The sequence below is a fragment of the Labrus mixtus genome, chromosome 2 (assembly GCF_963584025.1).
Source record: "Labrus mixtus chromosome 2, fLabMix1.1, whole genome shotgun sequence".
In the NCBI taxonomy this organism is placed as follows: Eukaryota; Metazoa; Chordata; class Actinopteri; order Labriformes; family Labridae; genus Labrus; species Labrus mixtus.
The window spans coordinates 24,108,914-24,134,261 of NC_083613.1; the positions used below are offsets into that span (position 1 = coordinate 24,108,914).

Sequence of the window (25,348 nt, forward strand, 5' to 3'; positions counted from 1 at the left end):
GCACACACACACACACACTCACACACACTCACACATTTGCACACAAAATACTCTTGTTAACAGCAGGAGATTAGAAAAGTTAAAGAAAGCTGGAAACAACAGAATGCTTTGAGCTTTGTTGCTTTAACAGTGTCTGTTAGACATTTTGATTCCGTATATATCTAACCAGAGAGAAAAAGAAAGAGATATGTAATCATGGAGGCTTGATCTGACTGCTGATTGTGTCTTCTGCTCTTTCAGGACAGGGAGTGGGCAAACGTGGCCAAATGTCTCAACTGTGTCATTGCCATGGTGGATAAACTCCTGGACGAAGACAACAACAAGCAGGAGCCAGTCCCTGAGCAGCATCTTGCTGATGTCATCACCTCACACAACCCCGGTAAATCACTGTTTTTGTGAATCAAAAACATGAACCTGTTAAATCTGAGGGTGTTTTTTGCAAACTAGCACAGTGCCAAGTGTTTTAGTTACTCTCTGTGTTGTTGTCTGAAGTCGGTTGGTATGTGTATACATGATCAAATCTCCAAAAAAGCTTGGAAACAAACATTACTGTAGTCCCTTGTCCTGATACATCACTTATAACTGCATTCATACATCCATCCTCCTCTCACTGAATACCTTTCCAATAACTGAGTAAGAGAAGATTTCATCTACAGCCAAATACTATTTATGGAGAAAAAAAATACCATTAGTTGTGGAAAAACGCCTCCTGTAGATAAACCTTGCTCCTTGCAGAGAGCGATCTAAACGTCTCTGTAAGGCTCATCTCCAGAAATTGCAGAATAATCTAAAGTTCAACAGTGCTGCTGTAGCTTTCAGCATAAGTCCCACAATGTGTAATAACTTCCTTCCTAGAGTATGTAGTGATTAAAAACTGTGATATCTGCCTGCCACAGCCTGCTGTGTGTTAAACAGCTTGAAGTCAGTGATGATTAAGACATGTTTTTATCCTATTTGTCAGTGAAAATCAAAAACTATGAAAACAAATAAAGACAGTTAATATAAATAGTTTATGAGTCATTCCTGTTGAATGAAAAAGCATCTTCTTATCATACAGGTTGTTGTCTTTTTGCAGTTTAACAGATACAGGGACAACATAGGTTACTCTGTATGATGCAGAGTTGGCTTGACGTTACCTATGATTATCATTAACAACATATTACCTATCTGAGACTTCAGTCCCATTTACAAAGCAGCTGATAATTTTAGCTTCAAAATGTTTTTTTTGGCCCAAGAATGATATTAGTAAAACAAGTATATTTTCACTGCGAGGGAAATAAACAGACCAGTCAGTGTTTTGGGGATATTTACAGGCTTTGTTGAGAGTGCGGGGAGACTTTGGTCCAACTCTGAGGCTCCCTGTTGTTCAAGCATGAGAAAAAGAGAAAGTGAAAGTGTTGCCAAAGAAGTGGATGAAAGCAATATTTGATATTCAGAGCCATTCACTGCTGACCGCAAGCTGCCCAGTCTCCCCTTACATCCAATGAAATCCTGCCTCAAGCTTGAGTCCAGACAAGTGCCCAGTCTGCTTCGACTGCCAACTGGCATGTGGAGCAGAAGCATTAGTCCGACCAGGCGACAAGGAGAGGCTCTGTGTGTGTGTGTGTGTGTGTGTGTGTGTGTGTGTGTGTGTGTGTGTGCGTGTGTGTGTGCGTGTGTGTGTGTGTGTGTGTGTGTGTGCGTGTGCGTGAGCGTGTGCTGGAGCGTGCATGTGTATCAGCGTGCGTCTGCAGGTGAGAACGAGGCCATCCGCCCGCTGTACAGTCTGATAGATAAGCTCAACCCCCCTAAGAAACCTTTGTGAAGACGGCGCTCCGGCTCAGAGCAAGCGGTCATCTGCTTGTCTAAATACAAACATGGACGGAATAATGACAGAGGCGTTATCTCCTAGCGGAGATTGGTAAAGCTCTGGCGTTTGATGACAAGGCGTTGTGGGGGTTTGTGTGCTTGGAGACAGGTGTCCTGGCGACGAGATGACAGCTGGACTTCTGTTTCCTACGTCTTTGTGCAGAGGCGGTATTTGCCAATGAGATAAGACAAGACTTCTCTGACAAGGCAGGGCAAAGCTGATGTGCTATACAGTCATGGTTGTGGTGCTTGTTTGATTTGTGTGTGTGCTTTTCTACATTCTTATCCCAATGTTCACCCAAGAACTTCTCAATATGTTCAATCAATCAATCAATCAATCAATCACTTTTTATTTGTATAGCGTCAACTCATAACAAGTGTTATCTCGAGACACGAATATGTTGAAGTTGAACAGAGTGAATGGTGGGAAAAACTCATTTTGCTGCTAACTTATCCAACACTGCCCCCTATTGAAAGAAGACTGTACTTAAACTTGTTTTGAATGGAGCAAATACAAACAAGAAACCATTAAATCACACTTTATAACTGTATCCCTTTTCCTTTTAAACTGTTTCTAAGCGGTTTTTAACTGTTTTTTTTAAGTGTGATACTCAAATAAGTCTGTGCATACCGAATCTAAGTGTGTGATGTTTTTACATGTGCATGTGACAATTATCTGGGTCAAATTTGGTCATACCAGCATTCACCGGAGAGGTTTTTTTTTAAGCATATAACCAGTGGAAATCTTAAGCTACATGTTTTATTACAAAGCAGCTGTTGACATTGTAAGTCAAGTGTAATGAACAGATTCTCCACCCTTAGCATAACTTTACAGCATCGTCACCGTCTGATGAAGCACAAAGTTTCACTATACTGTTAAGTAAATTTGCTCTGCATTACATTTATCTCCTAGATCCTGTTTGTACAGGAATGAGGGTACATAAAGGATGTAAAGAGGAACTTTCATGATGGTTTTAATGATCTTCATTACAGCGTGTTGTATCTATAAGACATTATGGCAGGGGCCTTATTTATGAGGTGATGCAACATTCAGCTCATGCAGCAGTTAAGCATTTCCCTGCCATCCAAAGTCATTTGTGACATTTTGATGCCCATTGCAGTGTGTGCACAGGCAGGAGGAGAGGCACAAACATCTGTTCCACACTTGAAGACAGCACACACATGTTGATGAATCTGCGGCCTCTGATATGAAGAGTGCCATAACAGTGCCTCTATATATGGTTGTTCACCATGTTTAGATAACATGTAAGCATCACCTTGCAGCCACACACCTCAGACTGGTTGCTAATAACTTCATATGTAGCATGTTTCAGCATGAGACATCAGAATACAGGGGCTCGTTAATTCTTGTTGCCTGCCTTTTTTTCTTTTTAACAGACAGACTATGCGTTATTGTGTCACATCAATTACAATATAATGTGATCATTGAGGACATAATGTGGTGTTTAATCAGCGCTGGAATAGTGTTTGATTCATGCTGTCTCATAAAGTGCTGCCACACTTTATTTGTTAACATAATTTATTTCCGTCATCATCATACTAATTACGTTTGAAAGAATTCACACCATCTGGATTTTGGCTGCACAATTGTGGTGATGTGTGTTCATGTTGTGCCTTCACCAGACAACAATATGACTTCCTGGAGGAGTGTGGAGCTATTGTAGTCATACTTGTAGTCAGCTGATTGTCACAGATGAGACCCTGGATGTGACTGGTGGAGAGTGTTCATTCACATTATCTATTTGCATCACAACAACCTCTGATCTTTATTTCTACTTCACCCATGCTCAGACATGAGCCATATCATATTTTTATATATATATATATATATATATATATATATATATATATATATTATTTAGAAAGGTAACAGTACTTTAAATAGAATGGTACTTTTGCTTAACCAGAGATATAGAAGTGGTATCGAATTCCATTGTTTGTCATATTTTGCTGGCACTGTAATTTAATCATGCTACTGTGTAAATGAGATATGAAGTTCTTTTACTTCTGTTTTTGTAAGTGAGTTTTTTTTTTTGTTTTTTTTTCAATGGTTTTGTTTGAACTTTCTCTTACGTGTCACTCTACCACAGTTTCTGGGAAACTTGGATGGTTTTATGGTTTTATGGTTGTTTTGCAAACTGATATGTGTTGTTTCTGGCCGATTGCACAAGTGTTGAGAAATAATTGAAAGTACGACATTGCAACTTTCATTTCCTACTCCTAACATCCCATCTTTAGGTGACTGGAGGGAGCAGCTGCGTCCTCTGGTGACCAGGTTAAAGGAGTGTGTGACGGAGGTGGTGGACAAGGCAAAGAGGGCCATGACCTTTGTGCTCCTGCAGGAGGCAGCCTGCAGCATCCCACAGGGCTTCCTCCTCCAGCAGAGGAGAGACGTGGTCTTCAGTCAGGCGGTAGGTGGCCCCACTGAGAAGATAAACCCTTTAACAGTCTAGACTAGTATAAGATTGTTCTCCTTTGCTTTTGTTTAACCGCCCATGCTCTCTGTTTGAATAAAAATCAGTCACAGGTTGGACATTGTTGACATTGTTGATGCAAATGTCAAAGTAAAGTAGACATCTTCCAGAGGACTGGAAACACTCCCTACATTCTTTGTTAATTATTCTTGGTTTTGAAGTAGTTGGCATCTTAATTACAGGGCCAGGACTTCCTTTTCCGTGTGCTGGTTATTGTTTTGAGTCTGACTAGCAGCACGTGACCCTGGAACAGTCGAAATTAAGAGATGACATCTATGACCAGATTTGTATCTGTGTTTACTGTATATGCAGGCAACTGTTAAGAGATTTCTAAATAGTTTAAATGTTGACGTTATGGGATTGTTGTGTAGCCAGTTTGTTCCCCCTCTTCTGCTCCACTCATACATTTAATATATGCAACTGATCCCTTTCAAACATTACATGAAAAAACTACTCTAACTACAAGCAACAAACCAGAACACTGTACAGATAATATGATTTTGTCAACATGTAAATTTCTATTTTTAATTTTTTTTAGAGACTATAATCGTTATGATCAGAGCTACGACTAACAATGTGTCATGAGTACAGCTGTGAGGATACAGCTGCAGACTCTGCAAACATTGACCTCCTCACCCTTTTATTGCTGATCAGTTATTTCAGACTCGACATAATCTTGGCTTCCCACATTTACATAATCAGTCAGGCTGCTTTAGCTGTTTGTGCCAGAGACAACTTACACGGGATATGGGTAACATTTGTGCATTTTATCTTTATTTATTTTTTTCACCAGCTGGCAGCTTTGGCATGCGGTTTCGTCATGAGGCTGTATGCAGGAATGCAGGACAAAGGCTTCCTGAGGCAGCTCCACCTAGTTGGCTTGGTAGCCCAGTTTGAGAGCCTGCTCAGCACCTACAGTGAGTAAATCTGTATGATTCAGATCACAAATGGCAACTTCAAAACCTCCACTGAATGCAGCTGTTCCCTTTAATTACCTTTTTAGGAAGGAAAAAAATTGAACAGATTGGTTTGTTTTTTAAGCCTATCTAATATGAGTGAGTGAGTGTGAGGCTGCACGTAGCAAGTCACTGCAGCACTTATTTAAAGATGTATTATAGGCTCCTCCTGTTTTTATATCACAAGGTTACACGTAAGAGTGTATCAGAGTGACCTGGATGAATGTTTATCCCATCAATAAAGAAACAGAGTGAACACGAGGGAGAGGTTCTTGGTGCACCTGTTCTTCTTATCACCCTGACCAAAGTTCTCAATCATTCTCTATTTTTTATAATCCATGTTTCCACGGATAAACAAGCCTCTGCAGTCATACAGGCATATTCTTAATCACATTCCTTGTCATTCAAACTTTCCAATCCAGCACACCTGGATATGAATAACTACAAAACTGTGTGATGAGTAAGAGTGAAATCACTACTGCTTCTCTTGTTGTTATTTTATCAAATTGTTTAAGGTGAAGAGATTGGGATGCTGGAGGACATGGAGGTTGGAATCTCAGATCTGCAGAGAGTCACCTTCCAGATTACAGAGGCTAAAACAGATGACCTCAGTGACCTCCAGCCCTCAGTGTGTGGCCGAAGGTGAGGCATAATCTCCCTCTTCTTTATTCTTAATAGGAGCCTCAGGGGATATGGCAAGTCCTGGAAAGCTCCGTAGAATGACGAAGTAATTCTGTGCTAATTATGTCGCAAGAAGTGAATAACTGTGTGTGTGTTTTTCTTTGTCATCGTTCTGAGGTTTTAGCCCCAAAAAATTGAAGACAAGTCGAAGAAAAAGAACTGAAGAACAAAGACAAAAACACTTAAATGCTTCTTATCTATATTTATTATCTCAAAATCTACAGCCTGAGATCAAGTTTAAAAGTTTAGGGGAAGGGGTGATTTGTCATTTGTTTTGTATAGACTCTGCCTTTCAGAGAACCTGCTGCACAGAGGGACTTCCAACACACCTCTTAATAAAACTTAGGTGTTTTAGTCTCCAATGTTTGTAGGAAAAAATAGTAAAGGTTCAACAAATAGCTTGTAAAACATTGATATTGGGTTCTTTTTACACATTAAAATCAATTTTTCATAATAAAGACCTGATGAATCCTGCAAAAGGTCTGGTTTGTTGCACTGACTTATATGCTGACGCCTACACATACTGTTTTTAATAGCTGCTAACTGCAGGGTCAATCATCGCTCAGTGGCGATTCTAGAGTCTGTTGGGGCCCGAGGCAAGACATATTTGGTGGGCCCTGCACCCTGCATTTGTCACCATTATGTCTGCCATTGTCCCATCGCTTACTCCGCGCCCTCTTTCTTCCTGCTACATTTTCCTTTGTTGACTTTCATTGACAAACTTTGGTTTTCACAGCAATAATGCTTGCAACGTTAGCAAGGCAATAAGAGTGAGTGCTGTCAAATGGGGAGGTTTCATAAACCATTTTCACATATGCACTCCAGATAATATCTAGATATTTACATGAGGACTTCTCCAGAGATTCTCCCGACCTAGCCGTTCACATATGCTCCTCACAGCGGGGGACTATCCCTGTCAGAGGGGAGGGAGTTCGGGGGATTTCCTGAGGTAAGACGTGACGTTAAAAAACAACGCGGAAGTAGCGGCCAAAGCAACAGAGTCCGCTACACGACATTATAATGACAATATTTGCCTTTATATCAATGCTATGTGTAATCCAATGGAATGAAAACACCCACAAAAGAGAGGAGAACAACATACTGAGGAACAGAAAACATAATGCAGCCGTTTAATTACGTACACAGAGATCGTAGTGGTCGCGGGCAGACACTTTAGGCAGTCACTGTATAGAAAGGTCACTCGGGTCCGATTGGCTCAAATTGAAATCTCCGGAGTATATGCTGCCAAGTTCAGACATCAGCTCACTCGGACTTTCTGCGGATAAAATACTAGGGGTCTGACCGGAGAAACTCCGGGTAAAGTCTGCGCGAAAAATTCGGCTGTTTGCATTCACATACAGCCTAAAGCCCCTCCGGGTAGCCGAACCTCCGGAGTTTTTCAGGATATTTCCGTATGTGTGAAAAGGTTTATACTGCCATTTCAAAATTTGCACATTTTGGGTGGCTGCTGTGGTTTAAAGTTTGTCAGCCCTCAGGGGCCCCAAGCAGTTGCCTGCCTTGTCTGTTGACAAGCAGCGCCTATGTGGTCGATTCTATTTGTGGTATATTTCTTTTCTATGATGTAACACAGATTGATGGGTACATAAATGAGATCCTCAGAAAGACAGGATATCACAGATAGAAGTACCACCAAGCTGGTGAAGGCCAATCGAAAGTTGAGTTTTGCCCAGTTTGACAATCTGTGAGCAATTATTGGATTTCACATACCAGTAAGTGAGTCTATAACCGTGGAGATAAGCCTCTGTTTGCAGTACATTATGTTTTGTCTTTGTTTTCTGAATTGTGGGTTTTTTGACCACCCTCTCTATCCAACAGCCAGAAATCTGACAGGTGGAGATGTTGATTTTACAATGAGAAAAATGTAAATGACAATGTGTCATTTTCTACTCTGAGTTTAAGCTTTTTCAACTGGAAGTGTTTCTGCAAAAACAAGTGTCATTTCAGTGCAAAGGAACAACAAAATGTTTCTATTCAGGGACTCAAGAAGTGCAATGTTTGGCACTTAACTGGAGGTAGGCCTCATCACAACATTTGATAAACTTGTCTACCCTCAGCCAATGCTAAGATTTGTCTTACCAATGCATGTTTATCATCAGCAGATATCAGGGCATGCCTGTCCCCAGCCTTGCTTTTACAAAGTCATGGGTGTAAAGAATTGTGGAAGGAAACAGAAAATATTGTTGCTTAGTAGGAAAAGTGTTCCATAAACCCTCCGGATGTGTTTACAGGAGTTATCCACTCCTATCCCAGCCTTAGAGGCAAACTGTATCCAGATGCCTTATTGAACCAATAACGCCTTACTTTGAAATGGGTTAATGGTTGTGAACTGAGAGTTTGAGTCCATAGTATAGCCATGTGAAGTATCTCCATGAAAGATTCCTGAATAAACTGTCATAGGTGGTCCGTTTCTTCTCTGTCCTGAAAGCAGATAAAGGTGCAGCCGTTTCCACTATGATAAGAATCTCTTTACTGTGCTTCCCACACGTCTTCACTAGACAGACCTTTACACTGAAGACATTCCTGAACAAGAGGCAGGAGGTCAGTTAGTGGCCATACAATGAGAATGCAGAAGTGTTAAGGTGAACTATTATTTATTTCTTTAAGATATAAAAGTATGTGAGCATTAAAAAGCAAAGTGCCAAAACGTTGAACTGCTGCAATCATTGTTTACTGTTGTCACGCACAGGAAGTGACCACTGGGAGGAGACTGTCGTTTTTTTTTTTGTTGCTATTTATATGCAAGTGCTGCATGTGAATCAAACAAAATGTAGTATGTGCTGTTTGGGCCAGAGAAAGCCCCAAGTGAACTGCACAGTGGAAAATGACTTGTATGCCAAGCTTTACAACTTTGGATCTTTGTATATTTTAGTCCAGATGTTCATAATTATTTGTTGTGGGATTCTTTAGTTTTGAGCAGTGTGGTGTGACAGGTTGGGTTTGTAGAGTGCCCTCACTGTCCCCGCAGGTCAATCACAGGTTGTTCACCTCATTTCTCATAAAAGTTCAAGCAACTTTATGAGAGCTGTTTAATGTTTAAATTTAGCAAAGAATGATAAGCTGATGCTCCTTGTGCCCCTCCCGCCTCCATTTTAAGATCTGCCTCCCACACTTTTGCACACTTTCTCTTATGCACACACCGCCTATCTCTCTTTTTACAGCTTGCACAGGCCTGTCTTAGGTGTCGAATTGTACAACTTCCCAAACGTATCAAATTCTACGGCATTGCAAAACATGTTGAATTTCTGTTCCAACGTTTTGTCTTTTTACCTTGTTTGTTTTTTTCTCTCCCTGCATTCAGAGACCACTTCACTGTAGAAGTGCCATTACCACGACTGGTTTTCCAGACCTTGCCAGAGGAGATCAAGGAGGGCAAGCCTCTACGAGTATTCCCAGTGCTGTTTAATGTGGGCATCAATGAACAGCAAACTATAGCAGAGAGGTACTTGTGCAGCATTAAACTGATCTGTGTTATTGTGCAACTATATGATTTACTCTTAACTGTCAAAACATACTGAGCTTCTTGGTGATGCTCCATAATAACTGCCCTGATTCTCTGTGTCACCCTCTCAGGTTTGGCGATATCTCATTACAAGAGAGAATAAACCAGAAAAACTTTGAGATGTTAGAAGCCTATTACAAATCATTAAGTGAAAAGGTGCCACTAGAATGTAAGTGTACAACTTTTTATCTCCCTTAACAAAAGACAATTGGGATGTATCTTTGTTTATCTTTAGGGAACTCTTGTGTTCTGCTGGAAAGCCAAAGGGAAGCAGTTGTTTCAAATAATCATAAAAATGTGTTTCAATGTGCATTGAGACCCTTATGGAGTTAACCCAATCAGGATAATTGATTGTTTTTAATCAGCTGGAAAGTGAATCTTTGGATTGCATTATCTAAACAAAGTCAAAAGTTTTCCTTTTTGAATGTTAACAGCAAGAAATGCAACAGAACCTGCATTCAGTCCTGAGTGGTAACCAGTCCAATGGATTTTTGCTATCAGCGGAATAAATCAAGAAACCAAACCACTTACAGCCATTGTGTTTTCTGTGAACAGGTCTACCGTGTTATCAGACACAGACTGACATTAAGGAATTACTTGAAACCCTGGGCCAGAATGTAGTTACAAAGAAGAGAAAGAATGTGGAGATACTGTGGATTGCTGGAACGGTGAGCGGTGTTTCTTTCTGTAATTTCTGTCCCTGTCAAGGAAGGACAGTTTCCTCTGAACTGCATAAGTCAACTTACTATTGCAAAACCAGGGTAAAGGTGGTTCCTAGATATGTAGATATGGCCGAGTGTGACATTCTCACGCATGAATATGTCATGGGTTTTGTTTTAAACACTGAGCTGAGCTACCTGAGTATGATGGATTGTGATATTCAGTGTCAGTGACTCAAATGAGTCACAAATATCTGTTAGAACATGATTGAGAGTCTGCTATTTGCTATGTGTTGATGTTGAACATGAGTCATGATTGAAATGAAAGTACGCTATTGTCTGATAATTAGCACAAGGCTGATGGGAAGTTGAGAAATGTAGATTTTCACCTAATAATGGCGCTAGAGGAAAGCAAAGGGGAAAGTTTTTATAATTCATCCTTTGGGGATCATGGATTGATTTGTCCAGACTTTTGTGGCAAACTTTAAGGGGTACCACTATATCTGTTCGAAATTAACGTTTAACAAGGCAAAGAGTTTCTACAAATGGATCACTTCTTCTGACGAAAAGTTTGCATTGATACATTATTTGTTTTTGTTTTTTTGTCTCTGCTTGCTGCCAGATCTGCCGAAGGTTAAATGGCATCAGGTTCACCAGCTGTAAAAGTGCCAAAGACCGGACATCAATGTCTGTCACATTAGAGCAGTGTGCTCTCCTACGTGATGAACACCAGCTCAGCAAGGATTTCTTCATCCGTGCTCTCGACTGTATGCGAAGGTAAGACAGGAAGATGAAACAAGTCTTAAATATGAAGGGTGCAAGTTATTACTCCATCGACTCGCAAACATGCTGCATGCTCTGTACAAACTTCAGATATACAAATAATATGCAAAAACACAGGGTTGTTTTAGCGGCTCTGTGTTCTGTATCCATGCCGATAGTTTTGTTTTTTATATGAAATTGCTGGTACTCAGGAGATAAAACTTGTATGGTCATAACAGCAATTCAATGCCCTGCTCTCGTCCGCATGTCAAAGAGTCCTGATCCCACAATGCTCCTGAAGGCATAGCCATCATTGTGGAGTGTTTGTGAATGTGCCTCCGCCATCAGCATAAGGATGTGCATGTGTCAATAGGCTGAATGTGACATGTAGTTTAACGCACTTTGAACGGTACAAGTGTAAAATAAATACCATAGATACGTACATTTCAGTCAATTTAACATTTGCTCAAAATAATCTCAGGGAGTCCTGCCCACACCCCCAAAACCTTTTGACTCATGTTTATGTTTACTCTAGATATTCCCAACCATTTCAATGGAACTGCTCTCAACAACAAAATGATATTGGAGCGTTTGGCAGTAACTTCTATGGATTTTGTGTTTGGTGGAGAACAGATAAGATATGATTCACCTCCACTGTGTTGTAGAAGTGACAGAGTTTTCTGGTTATCAAAATCAAAAAAATAATGATACCCTTCAAACCTATTTTATTCACGGACACCCTGAGATAATATTACAGACGATTTAGAAGTTGCATTAAGTAACCCCTAAAGAAACATGTCATTACAAAAATGTGGTTAAAGTAATAGCCTGCAACGCCTGTAAGTACGAGCTGATGTCCATTGCTCACAACAGAACATTTCATCTGCAGCTTGCCCTCCAGTGTATCACTGTTTAATCTGACAGTTTAAGCATCATCATGTGCTCCCTTCACCATCAGCATCTTACCTCCCATTTTCAAAGGCAGCCATGCATGTTCCTCTGAGCGCTGCAGGGACACTGCTGCCTCTAATGTGTGTGTGTTGGCCAGCAGGGTAAACATCTACATCTGCATCCGCCCGAATGTGACAAACCCTAGTTTCTAATCTTTTTTTAAGGCCATGGTGAAGTGCACATCTGAAGTGCCTGTGGTAATGTCCTGATAGCAGCTGTGTGAGATGAGTCTGAGAATAGGACATCACATGACCAAAGAAAGAAGTGACAGAATAATCTTCAACTCACTGTGTAGTTGAGGATTAGTTCATGATAGTGTTACTCTTAAAACACATTTCCAGTTTCATATCAACTAATATTAGGTTTAAGGCAACAAGTTAATACTCTTAATACGTCCAACTTAACATCACATAAACAGCTTAAACAGCTGGCTGCACCATCTTCAAACACACAAACATGAAACCAAAGAATCCCATTTATCCAACGAATATCAACCCTGTGTGAACTACTGTTCAACCTGACACCATTATGGACTTTAGGAAACATGTTACAATACAAGTATGTAGAAATCTACTTGTTAATATATATCAGTAGATCAGTCTCTCATCCTCTCTATCGTTATTCTGAAAGGACCTCCTTTCTTTTTGTTGTTTACTAAATAATCCAGGGACAAATTTCAGAGTTTGAAGCAACTTAAATCTGAACAGTGATAAATTATCCCTGAGTTTCTTTATGGGGTGGGTTGATAAAGGGATAACATGCTACTGTACGTTTGCTAAATCACAAAACAAAAACAATGCATATAAAGCAATCTTTTCAGCAAATGATCTGTTCAAAATGTTTGAAGTGTTTATTCATTTTATTTCATATAAAGACATCTGCACAATTAGTATGTAGAGTATTACATTTATAAATGCATCAATCTTAAAAAACCAAAAAGGTTTTTAAAAGGAAAACAAAAGAAAAAACAGGTGGAGGGTTGGTTAAATGAAATTCATTTTCACAACAGATATATTGCTCTATAGCGATACATTTCTGTCTCCTAAAAGCTCTTTGTTCCTGACTTGAATTTTTTCCCATGACATTTAAAGCTGACAGGCTTTAAATTAGCCCTGGCACATGTTTAACCCTGGAGTAGAATGTAATAAGGCTAATATTAAACCAAATGATTCCATTTACGCTATGCATGGCCTCTAAATATCATTACTCATGTCCAAAAATATTCAACACACGCCAAACAGCTCCCGTTTGAAAGATGAAAAAACAACACAAGCTGCAGTGTTTCTATGTGTTTGTATTTGCTGTGGCTCAATAAATAACCTAAAAGTAATCAATTATTCTTCTCAGATCCACGCACTTTGACACACATGTTGACTAAAACAAGATAAAAAACAAACACTACTATCAGTGCATTCATAAAGATTACAGATTTTGCCAGTTGGATCAGTATCCAAACCTATCCAGCTTGTACTATCATACCGTATCACTTCAGGAAGCAATCGACTCGCTTCAGTGAAATTCAAACTGCACAGGAACAATGTGAGTCAGCAACAAAACATTTTTTATTGCTGTAGTTTTATAGGTTAATAAAGTTGCATTTGTCTAATGTAACATGTGCAGTGACTCCAGCAGCTTTGCAAAGAATTGTGCGTGTTTTAGTCGAAGGAAAGTGAGGAACTCATTTCTCATTATTTGTCAGTTAATTGATTGGCAAGTGTGCTTTTGGAAGGCTTAATGTTTATGGTGAGACCAGCTGGAGCTAAACTTGTTTGCCCGGCTGTAATCAAAATGACAAGTTTATATAAACAGCTGTAATTTACTGAACATGATGTCGTCATACAGTTACATACAGCCTCTTATCAGTCCAACCATCAGGTATTTCCTGTATGCTGTTTCTACAACTAGGTCCAACAATGTCTAGGCTTTCTTACATTATCAACATAAAGGCAAAAAAAGAACACACTATAAACTCTCACATGGCCCTCTGATAGAGTCAAGTCTGTACGTAGTGTACAGCAAACTTTAAGACAAGTGTCACTTTCCGTAAGGAAACCTGTAACAATACCACCCTAAACACAATTCTTCCGCTCTAGACTTGTCAGAGTGCGTCTCACCGGGATGTAATGGAAACACATCCTTCATTGCACCTTTGATGCATGCCTCCTGTCTGCATCCTCTGCCATCTCAGCTTTCTGTGAGCTTGTTTCTCACATCTCAGCTCTGTGTGTCATTTCCTGGCTAAGTGTGCACTAATTCTCTGTGTCTAAGTGGGCCTTGTGGTAGCAGCCTGCAGTGTCTCCCATGTGATCAATCTGTGCCTGAAGTCCCACTTAGACAGAATCTAGACTGTACTAACATGGCCGTGTTTTGATCTGTCTCTGTCCGTTCTCTTTCACTCTGACGGGCGCCCCCCGCAGTCGGCTGACCCAGGGAGACATTGGGCAGTGGGAGGACCCTGAAGCTGGCGCCGTGACAGAGAGCAAACCAGCGTCACGACACTTTTACCCCATTGCTCTGCTGCTCGTTAGCTCCCACTTACTGGTCGTGTGGCTCATTTTAAGTCTTGTTTTTCTGCTTGCAAAATATCAATAAATTGCTGACAATGCCATCTCCACTCACTCCTTTCTTTCTGTTTGCTGATGAATATTTTATGTCTCGTAATAATGGGATTTGATTGGCTTTTTTGATTAAGTGCAATAAGCACATTAGTCAGCTAAAGACCTCAGCGTGTATGGTTCATCAGCTAGGGTTGGGTCAAATTGATTTCAATTAGACAGTAAGAGATCAGTATTTCCTGGTTTATCAGCAATCTTTTCTGACTAACTCTTCCACCTCTTAATACATAACAAGTCCTGACTTTCTTTAGAGTCATGCTCAAGTAAAGTTCACACAAACAGACAAGTTTGGTTATCAAAATATATCTTCCTCTTTAATATCTATTACATTTCAATTTAAAAAGGTTACAAATTTGCACTTTTATTACCTTGTGTTTGTACTTAATCTCTCTGCACTGTAGCTTTTTGCAACTTTACTCAGATATTAAAAAAAAGCATATTTGTTGTGGACAACTTCTATCTGTGGATTAATACAAACTGTTTGTAGTTTGAGCAGCAGGGTAACTATATGTGGGATTTACCCCCAAATTACCAAAGTCACTGTGTTCTTCATAGCGAGGAAAACGTGCCCCCCGCCCATAAAACAGTTGAGCTCACTGATCTGCTTAAAATAGTTTGGGACAACATTTGAGCTCTTTGGCAAAGATGGAAAAAGTAAAAGACATTTTGTCAAGATGTCATTTCATATATAATGCAATGATTCATAAGTGGATTAGGCATCAGGCACTGTTGAACCAATTCAAAATGGATTTTATCATTTCTGCAACCGAGCTTACATGTAGTGTCCTCATTGTTCCTAGAGCAGATTTAGTATGGCAGCTGAGGAGAAGCTAACTGCTACTCTTTGGACTCTACTATCAAACTATAATTTTTTATGATATTAGTAGCTGGAATTCCTTCTTAATGATACTGCTGCTTCTCATTGTGTCTTCTTAATAGCTCTGAACTGCAACATTAGTCCATTATGGTGTGCTCTGTGCATGTGCCAGTGTTGCTCTTTGCAGATTTTAACATTACTCAATGCATAGCAATTAGAGAGAGGCAATTTAACTGTGAATTCTGCCTCATATAGGAATGTGCTTCCTGGACCATTTGATAACAGATAGGGTCCAATTTTGAAGTCAGGTTGTACAAAAGGAAAAAAAAAAAATTTCCAATCAGCTAACATCAGATGATCCAATCCTGGTTTTTATCCAGATGAAATCTCCAGTTTTTGTTGTTCAAAACCTTGAGAAGGTGTACAACTGCCAGCTGGACTCAGACTTGATTACGGGGAAAAATGTGAGAAAACGATGAAATTAGTCATAGCGGGAAAATAAATTAATATGTTACTAGTTAAAAGACAAATCTTTACAGTGATGAACCACAGCTCATTTTGCAACATCAGTGTAGAGTAGTCAAAAAGCATGTGTGTTAAAGTGTTTTGCTGTGTACAGTTTCTTTACCTATGTTCATCATGTTGTGTTAAACGAGTGAGAAGATTTTTTTTATATTTCCCTGTGTATTGTAATGCTGAATGTGTTTTCTAACACTGTAGTGCATCTACCTCTTTCCTCTAATGCCAGAAGCTTCCTATCCTTATGCTGACCTCATCTGCTTTTTTTCCAGCACAAATACAGAAAAAAACAAGCATAGTAAAGAAGGACCTGTGTAGCTCTGAAAACCCTGTGAAAGTTGCTGGGCTCACTCTGATATTGACTGGAATACAGAGAAAACTAAATCTGTGTCCCCGTATACTTCTAACTCTGGTCATTTATTAAAGCAGTAGTTTCAGTTTCATTCTGAGGTAATGACATGTTGATTGAAACCCTTCCCTCCCCCAATCTAAAATATTTTAGAAGCGCTTGGCATTTGGCATGTGCCTCTGCAAGCTCAGAAAAATGACATTTAACTTAAACAGCTACTCTTTTCATATTACAAAGGCCCACTTACAGCAGTTATGAACAGACTACTGTACGTTAGACACTTTGATTAATAATGAATCAAATGACCCTTTAAGGAACAATTGGAAGCGGACAGAAGGCCGATTATTTATTAATCGAGTTCCAGATTTGGAAATACCATCACATTAATTAAACTTTATTGGTAAGCCTGAATTCAGATGGTCCCATTTCTCACCACTTTCATACTGTGCTGTTTTACAAGCCGGTTAAATGCTTTAACACGGTGTTGTTATCCCATAAAAGCAATAGGACCTACAGCAGAATGCACATCCAGGTAGCTTGTAGTGTGACTTATTTGTTGTGACTGAGTCACAGATAAGCTGATTTAGGCCTGAGCTGTTTGAATGGCGTAGTTGTGGTGCTGTTCTTAGAATTAGGGCAGTAGTTAAACACATTCCAGTTTGTGCTGAGATCAAACAAAAACTCATAAAACACACTCAGCACTTACAACACGTATCAGTCACCTGTCACGTGTCTGGAAACTTAACCGTCTGGTTCTGGCCCCACATCTCATTATGATTACTTACAGACACATAATCTTTGATACATGATTGAAGCATTAGTAGACATGGGTTAGGACAGTATGAAGGCCCTTTGAGATATTAAGACCTAGAAAAATGAGTCCAATCCTGGTGTGGCTACAGCTAGATTTTGGGGATTGATATTCAAGATGGCAATAATTATACCTAGGTGATCCAGTTTTGAATAAAAAGAAGATTTTTGCCCTTTGCCTGACACAATTCAATGAAACATGAAAACAAAAGGAAAACTTTTTTTTTTGAGTTTTTGTTTAGAGTGAGGGAAAATATACTTTTAGTACAAGGAGGGAAATGGGCTTAGATAGTTGTAGAAAAACAACAAATCATAATCTAGAGCAGTGGTCATGATCCCCAGAAGGTCGAGAAGTATTCCAAAAAGTTCTACACAAACTATTTGTATTCTGCTTCTAGCCTTTCTTACAATAAATTGCTATATGAAATCATGGTGAGGTTTTTAGGCTGTTATGTTCTTTTGGGCTACCTGTGTTTGGATAGGCTTGTAGTGCGTGTGAGGGCTGTGCACTAGTTAAATGCCTTAACCACGTCCAGGAACAGTGGGGGTCCTTTACCATATGTGGTAGTCTTCCTTACTAAAACACAGGAGACACATATTTTGGTAGATACACAATCTATTTTCCATGAATTCATCTCCCCATCAAGTTTCTTTTGAACACCTTGGGTGTAAAATCTGCTACCAGCTCATGTCTACGACTATTTTTACTGAACATTAATACAAATGTCTTAATCTAACACCTGGACTTAAAGAGGTAGGGTTTAATAATAAGCAGTTAGAATAAAACACATGTCTGATTAATAACAATAATAATAGTAACAAGGCTTGAGCACTTTTAATTAATACTTCATGTCCTCTTTTGCTGCATGTGGGCGCATACCATTTAAAAGCAACAGGCGTAAGTTGTTGGTCACCTCTTTTCTTTAGTGGGTCTGGTTGATGCAGTCTTATATTCCCACACAGCTGATTTAAAGAAGCAGGCGAATCTTCTAGGTCCGCCATGTCATCTTGCATTACACTCCTTCTATAGTTATAAGCATTACAGCCACCTGAATTGGGGTGTAGATACTGCAATGTGTGACTGCCATGTTTTCTCCAATCAGACATATTCTTCATGTGACTTGCACCGAACCATGACGTCCGTATTGTGACGGTGCAGAACAAATACACATGGGCCTTTACTGTTACACCCCTAATACATGCTGCATCTTTCTTTTTCATTCCAACCAAGTCATGTGATTATCATGTGTTTGTCTAACCCTTGGCGTGGTTATCTGGTTAAAGTACCCACTAAACAGAACTTCAAGAGTATCTAACCACTGTGTCATGATGTATTTCCTACTGACACGGGAAAGAACCGATCATGTGATAGAAGGCGGGACATAACGTTGGGATGAATATGATTGGAGCGTTGGCTTCAACAAAGCTTTTTAATCAGTAAAAAATGAGTATTTAAAGCACTTATCCTACTAGTTCGCCCTCAGAAATTTAAACCAATCCATTTCAGACCAATTATTTAAGAGAATGCTTCTTCTCTGTTTGATAAGCAAATTACATAATTTAAGAAGACAAAGTTTTTAGTGTTTAAATGAAACAAAATACTTATAAAGAATATTGAAAACAGATTCAAACACAAATCAGTGTTTTGGGTTCTTGTCTTGTTTAAAGCCTCATTTGAAGATTTTTATCAATCATCACACCTTTTTTTTTTTAAACCTATTCATGTTTACTTTTTTCCCTTTCCATTTCTTTTCTTTCTTTCATTCCTCTTCACCCTATTTATTTGATCCCCAGAGAAGGATGTCGCATTGAGAACGTCCAAAAGAATATTAGATGCAGGAAGTATGCCTTCAACATGTTGCAGCTGATGGCCTTTCCGAAGTGTTACCGACCACCGGAGGGGACGTATGGGAAAGTTGACTCTTGAGGACATGAACCAGGTGCTGAAAAACAGTGGTTTTATTCACAGGAAGTCACATGTAAGCTTAGAAACTATAGTGAAAGTATGAAATGTTTCAACTTAAGTAGTCACAATCATTTGCTGGTTGTTTTATGTTGCTGTTCATTTATTAGGTTTTCTTGTTGCTTTGCTTTGAGGGGGTGGGGGGTTAAGATTGTTTCACCCCATGCTGGATTTGATAAAAAACTATTACATGTAAAATAAATGCACTTTCGGTTTTTGCTTTGTTTATTTACATGACCTATGCAGCAATATACGGAGCAACTAAATAAGAGTTTGTTGAAATTTTGTGAGTGGCTGTAATATATGTTAGGGTAATTATGTGCTGGAACAACTCCCCTTTTGTAGAATGACATTTTTCAAAAACATGTTTGAGTGTGCATGACTGTGTATGTATACGTGACAACACTGTTTAACTTCAAGGTGCAGTATTTTGGGCCTGGTGTTAATACTTCTCTCCACAATGAAAAGAAACGGTTTATAACCTCAGTCAATGTTTGCTGTTGTGAATGTGTGTCCTGTGTGGCAAAGGTTCATCTGTATTCAGATCAAAACTTCCCCCGAATCCTTTTTAGACCTAGTCTCATTTATTAAGAGAGAGCTGTTTGACAGGGTGTTCAAAACATGCCAAGAGTGCATGATCTGCATCCTGATTCATTTTAACAACTTATCCCATTCTAATTAAAGTAGCACTTGCCCCCTTTCCCATAACAGTTTAGTATTTCAAGGTACAGGTCAGTGAAACCACAGTGATGTACAGGTGGAATCCTAAATTAGGATGAGGATTTTGGACCATCATTTTTAATGCTGTATAAGAAAATTCATTATTTATTTTTATATTCTAAAATGATTTTATATGCTAAGGTTTGATACCTTGGACTTAAGTGCATGTATTGTTGTGTTACACATTGAACAAATAAAGTGATCTATATGGAATTGAATAAATGCCTGTTTTAATGTGGACTTTTGTGATTTAATATGGTGTGTGTAATAATGTAATCACAGCCTGTAGTTTTTTCAAATGTGGCTCCAAAAAAGTGTATTTCTTGCCTCCTCTTATTGAATTTATAAACCCTAAGTATTGAAATCCATCAGCACTCTGCAGGGTCCTGGCAGAAAGACACTGTCCAGAAATTAAGATAGGAACCATCCAACCTTCCTCTGTCAGCTCATCATGTTTAAACAATCCTCCCTTTAGAGCTGCGAGGACCTAGAACAACGTGAGTGTTTGTTTATTTTCTTATGTCGGAAAAGTCTTAGGTAAACACAGATTAAAACTAAAGTACAGTGGATTATCCAGCAGGAGACGTTCTTTTCAGAAAAGGTTTTCAGAAAAGAAGGAAAAACACATTCCACGTTATGTGACTGGAGTCCACACCTCTGCAGTTCATAATTTCTATGATCGACTGAAAGTACATTTACTCTATAGAAAGTTGAAGAAATATGAACTACCATACAAGATTAATCAAAGAGAAGAGCTAATGCTTAATTTGTGTGGTCAGCTGAGCCCGGTTTTTCAAGGGGGCTGCCATCTTTGTACGTAGCGTCAAAAATGCCTAAGTCAAAGAGATGACTTAGGCAGATAGTGATTTTGGAATGTAAAAAGCATTCTGATAGGCTGAGGACAATAATAGGCAATTACGCTATGAGGATAACGATGTGTCAGTTAATATACTTAGGAAATACTGAGCAGAATGCACACTCATCTATTTCAGCATTTTTTGGGTTTTGTGCAATCAGCTGGCCCGGACTCTGTCAATCATTCATCCGGGCCAGCGGGTCAGTTATAATGTCGAGCCCTGCTCTTAATACGGAGGGTGTCTGATGTTTTAAGATGACTTTCCTGCAGATATAATGACATAATGTCCCCTTTAAGATGTTGCAACCGTGTCAAGACCTTAGCAATTTTGATGATGTTGTTCATGCCCTTGGTGTTCCGAGAAATCACCCGGACTCCACTACTTGACATCGTAACAATATCAGCCATCTATTGGACCATAGGGAAAAGTCTATCTGACGCTGTGCAGCACACTGCGGAGAGAGATGGGAAGAGTGTAGGAGGAGGGAGAGAAAACATATATAGATACCAAAATAAAAAGGAACAAACAAAAGACAAGAAGCCGAAAAATACATATCAACAAAACAGCCAGTCTAATTCGCAACTACCCCTAATAACCCCAAATAAGAACCTTCTCTGAGCTCTCTCGCTCTCGGCTAAGCCTAACTTAGCTTAGTGCTAACTTCCGGGGTCTCCTCCCTTACATTAACAGTAACTGATCCCATAAGTCAAAAATAGAAATAAAGTGAACATACGATCGCGAGATATATCTCAACCCAAGTGTGCAAATATCTTGAGAGTAAACTGACGCAAACACCTTCCTGAACGAGGCACATAAACAACAATGACCTTACAGAGAGGATATTATCAAAACATTCCGCATATTTGCCAGATCGCCATCTATAATTAGGAATTACTGGTAAAGTAAGTTACTAATATTGATAACAAGCCACTCATATGAGTAGAGTAGTAACAGAATGAGTTTGAGTACCACCAAACTTCAATAAGAGCTTAAACTGGTGTATAATGTATAATATAAAGCAAAAATGCTCTAGATAGCCTGGCAGATGAGAGAAAATAAGGAGGGACGAAAGTTAAAATAAGATTTTAAAAAATAACAGTGGTCGCCTATACATAGGAATCAAGTCACCACCATACACAAGAATGTGAACTTGTGATACTCTCATATCTCTCAGTATTGTAAATATAGGCATCGAAATTAGATTAAGACTAAAGAGCAAAAATAGCAGAATAAAGAAAAAATCCTAAAAAAAAGTTAAGTCAGAGTTGTAGAGCCTTTGAAAATACCAATGTTGCAATGTTAGTTCGAAGGTCCATTCAGTTAAGGTGCAGGTTATCACATCAGTTTTCTCCGTAGCAGGCTAAAGGCTGCTAATGCTGTGGCCTATGGACAAGTTCAGCCCTTTCCTGGGCTAAAGAAGGAACAACTAGCATGTTAGCATAACATTAGCTCACCGACGCTGAGGCTAATGACAGAACAAGCCCGTCAGGTATCCTGCCTACGGATGGTTGCTATGAAGTCTCTGGCCTCTGTGACCGATGTGAATCACTTCTTACCTCCGTCTTTCATTACTATGACAAGCCTGGCCGGGAAAAGCAGTGCCGGCCTAAAGCCCAGGATATAAAGCTCCAACATCACGTCTCGGTATTTCTGGCGTTGTTCCACAACATCCGGAGCGTAGTCTTCGTAGATGGCTATGGAGGAGCCTTGAAACTGTAACTTGCCTCTCCTGGCCCGGGCCTCGCGGATGATCTTCTCCTTCACCTGGTATTTGTGTAGCCATATAATAACGGGCCTTGGTCTCTGTTCCGGCTTCGGCTTACTAGCGAGTGTCCGATGAGCCCTGTCACACTCCGGTGGCGATTCCAGGAAGCCCTCACCAAAAACCTCCATCAGTAGCTCTGCGAAAAAGTTGGTTGGACGTGGTCCCCCCACGGACTCTGGTATGCCGACCAATCAGATATTATTTCGCCAACTCCAGAACTCGAGGTCACTAACTTTAGCTAGCAGTTTAGCATTGCTCTCTGTTAGCGTAGCACATGTTGCTTCTAATGCTGTTAGGCGCTCGTCTTGCAAGTTAGCATTTTCCTCGAGTGAGGTAATCTTCTGAGCATGGTCCGAAACTGTAGCATGGACAAGGTCCAACTTTGCTTCAAGTTTTGAAATAGTTGCCTTGAAGTCCGCTGAGAGGGCTTGGCAGTGTTCTTCCAAGAGGAACCCCTGTCTACTCCATCTCGCCCAAACCGGAAACCCTATTTCAGCATTTTTAACACGTGCACTCTTGCTTCTGTAATTTTGTCTTTACTGGCCATTATCTTACAAGGCTTACACAATGCATTTACCACAATCTTTCCCTACTTCCCCTTTTAATACTGGGCAATGGCTATTGTGCAGGAAACCCTCATCACTAGCAATTGTCACATTTTGAAGCACAGATCTTCTTTTAAAGATTTATTTTTGGGCTTTTTGCGCCTTTAATGTAGAGATAGGACAGTGGATAGAACAAAAAAAAACAACAGCGTTCAAACAAAGGCAGTACGGAACATTTACATTGAATGTAGTCCTCGTAATGTCCTCATAAAGTGTCATGAGGAAGGTTTTGCGCTCAGCATTTTTATTTCTCAAGTCTGTACTTGAGTTCAGACCAACTTACTCCCACGTGGGAAAGCCCTCCTATTGTTTGCACAAGGTGCCTGAGGTGGTGAGGCAGACAAAACAGTCTATGGACAAAACACACAGGCGGAGAAGTTGAACTTGGTGCAACATTTTAATTGACATAATTGATAATGATAAATCATTTAAAGATGCCATGTGGAAGGTAGAGTTTAGTTTACAGATATGGTGAATAGGCTATTATCCTCACTGAGATAACTTTTCAGATTAAATAAATACAATGAAACTCTACAGTTTTGACATAATTCACTGGAGTGACATAATATTCTGAGGATGTTACTTGATACATCATTATACATATTACATTCAATAGTGTTTAGCGGTTAGCTTAATAAAAACAGTATAATTATTATTACAGTACATGCTGCTAGTGTATGCTTCTCCATGATGCATCTTTTATAGATGCTCAACTACAAGATGGATAGTGACACACAGCATGTATCTATCTGTAAATCTCAGTCACTAACCATCTACTTTCCTGGGAGCTCTTGAGCTCTCTTAGGCTCAAGATCGTTGGTTGACGGCCTGCCAGAACAACCAAAAAAACAACAACGGCACAATTCTTTACAAATATACATATTCACACATATAGCTTATAGTTTTCACATAATTTCACGTCTTCTTTTTATTCTCCAATTCAGTCAAGTCATTCAATAGATAACTAAGTCTGTTGAGGAATATTGTAATATTGCTAAGTGAGTAAGCTTCACATGGTGGACAGCCAGCCTGAAATTCAAAAGAGACAAATTAAACATTGATCAACTGCATGATGCGCCATAGAGTAAGTTTGTCTCTCTGTTGATACAGGAAAAAAAATGTCTGCTTTGAATTCTGAGGAAGTCAACCATGACAAAATGTGAATAGCTATGAAAATTTTGTTGGAAACCGTTTTCATTTGAGATTTTGTAACACTGGATCCATGAGTTGTTATGCAAGAATGCTGTGTAGTTAACAAAGTAAGCTTTTTTTCCTGAAAGTTCAGACAATTGGAAGAAGATTTTGTAAAAAGGACTTACATAATTAGCATCAGATGGAAGCGTGTCACTAAAATCAAAGATGCAATCTGCTTTTTTATGGTTAATGTCTTCCTCATCGATGACCATTTTCAACTCCAACATGTAACATTTCAGCGACATATTTTTACACTTTTCCTAGAAGAGAAAGAAATGCCTCAGTCACAGATTACAGATTGTGTTGACAAATCATGATGTACTCAAACTCTACTTTCAGTTTATTCTTTTTTCAAAGTAGCAGGTGTGCTCATCTAGCAAGATATTTATTGTTAAGTTAAAAAAGTATATTTAACCTTATGTGGAAGAGATATATTTTTGGGCTTTATTTAATAGGACTGTGGATAGAGTAGGGATTGATATGCAGGTAGGAATAGCAGGTCCGATTCGAACCCGGACCGCCCACTTAAAGAATGATCACATTTCTCCTTACACAGGGCGCAACCTAACCGCTATGCCATCGGCACCCCTGAAGAGCAGCTCACTTCTGGACCCACTTTTTAGCCCATTTATTCCTAATTGTAGATCCTGAAAAAGTGTGACAAATGTCAAGTTTAAATTTTAAAACTAATCTAAGCCATGCTGGCTGAACTTTAAGGCTGTAGCAAACTTAGGAACACTTGTAATTTGAGCTACAACAAGCTAACATTAGCTTGCTAACATGCTAAGAATTAAAACCGTTTCTTAGCCGCTATGATGTTAAACATGATAGCCATCTAAGCTTGGAATGCTAGCTTGCTAACATTTGAAAGTTAGTACAAATTAATCAGAACTACTTTTGCTGGCACTAGAGCAAGGGGATTAATCCTCTGTGAATCCGTGTTAAATGTTTCAAGGCAAATATCTCCTGTTCAAACAATAACAGAAAAATCAAAGTGTTGAAATACATAGTGATTACAAGTGTTGGTAACCAGGAGAAAATGGTGCATTGTTTGGGGGAATATTCTCCACTGACTGAATAAACTACTGTATAACGCCCATGTTCATTATAATGAACCAGTCAAAAAGTGGAACTCATTGATGTCTTTTACAGTTTTATAGAACAACTGAGCCCTCAGGCTTTGACTTTGGACTCAAGCATGCGAATATGATCTCTGGCATAAAAAAAAAATATTCCTGGGGGCGCCGGTAGCCTAGTGTTCA

The 25,348-nt window shown here is 39.4% G+C and overlaps 1 protein-coding gene across 6 annotated transcripts in view; it reads left to right on the forward strand.

Annotated features, from left to right (window-relative positions):
• inpp4b (inositol polyphosphate-4-phosphatase type II B) overlaps window positions 1–19,905 on the forward strand; it is a 136,814-nt gene extending 116,909 nt beyond the window's left edge. For 5 of the 6 annotated variants that reach the window (XM_061057476.1, XM_061057491.1, XM_061057499.1 and 2 more), the window contains 9 exons: window positions 241–379; window positions 4,108–4,280; window positions 5,137–5,260; window positions 5,815–5,941; window positions 9,300–9,440; window positions 9,572–9,669; window positions 10,056–10,168; window positions 10,782–10,936; window positions 14,290–14,480. In XM_061057476.1, coding sequence (XP_060913459.1) covers window positions 241–379; window positions 4,108–4,280; window positions 5,137–5,260; window positions 5,815–5,941; window positions 9,300–9,440; window positions 9,572–9,669; window positions 10,056–10,168; window positions 10,782–10,936; window positions 14,290–14,464 — 1,245 coding nt within the window. In that variant the 3' untranslated portion in view covers window positions 14,465–14,480. Of the gene's footprint in view, window positions 1–240; window positions 380–4,107; window positions 4,281–5,136; window positions 5,261–5,814; window positions 5,942–9,299; window positions 9,441–9,571; window positions 9,670–10,055; window positions 10,169–10,781; window positions 10,937–14,289; window positions 14,481–18,776 lie in introns of those variants that run through there. The other variant, XM_061057483.1, reaches the window with a different exon arrangement.
• Window positions 19,906–25,348: the final 5,443 nt, after the last annotated feature.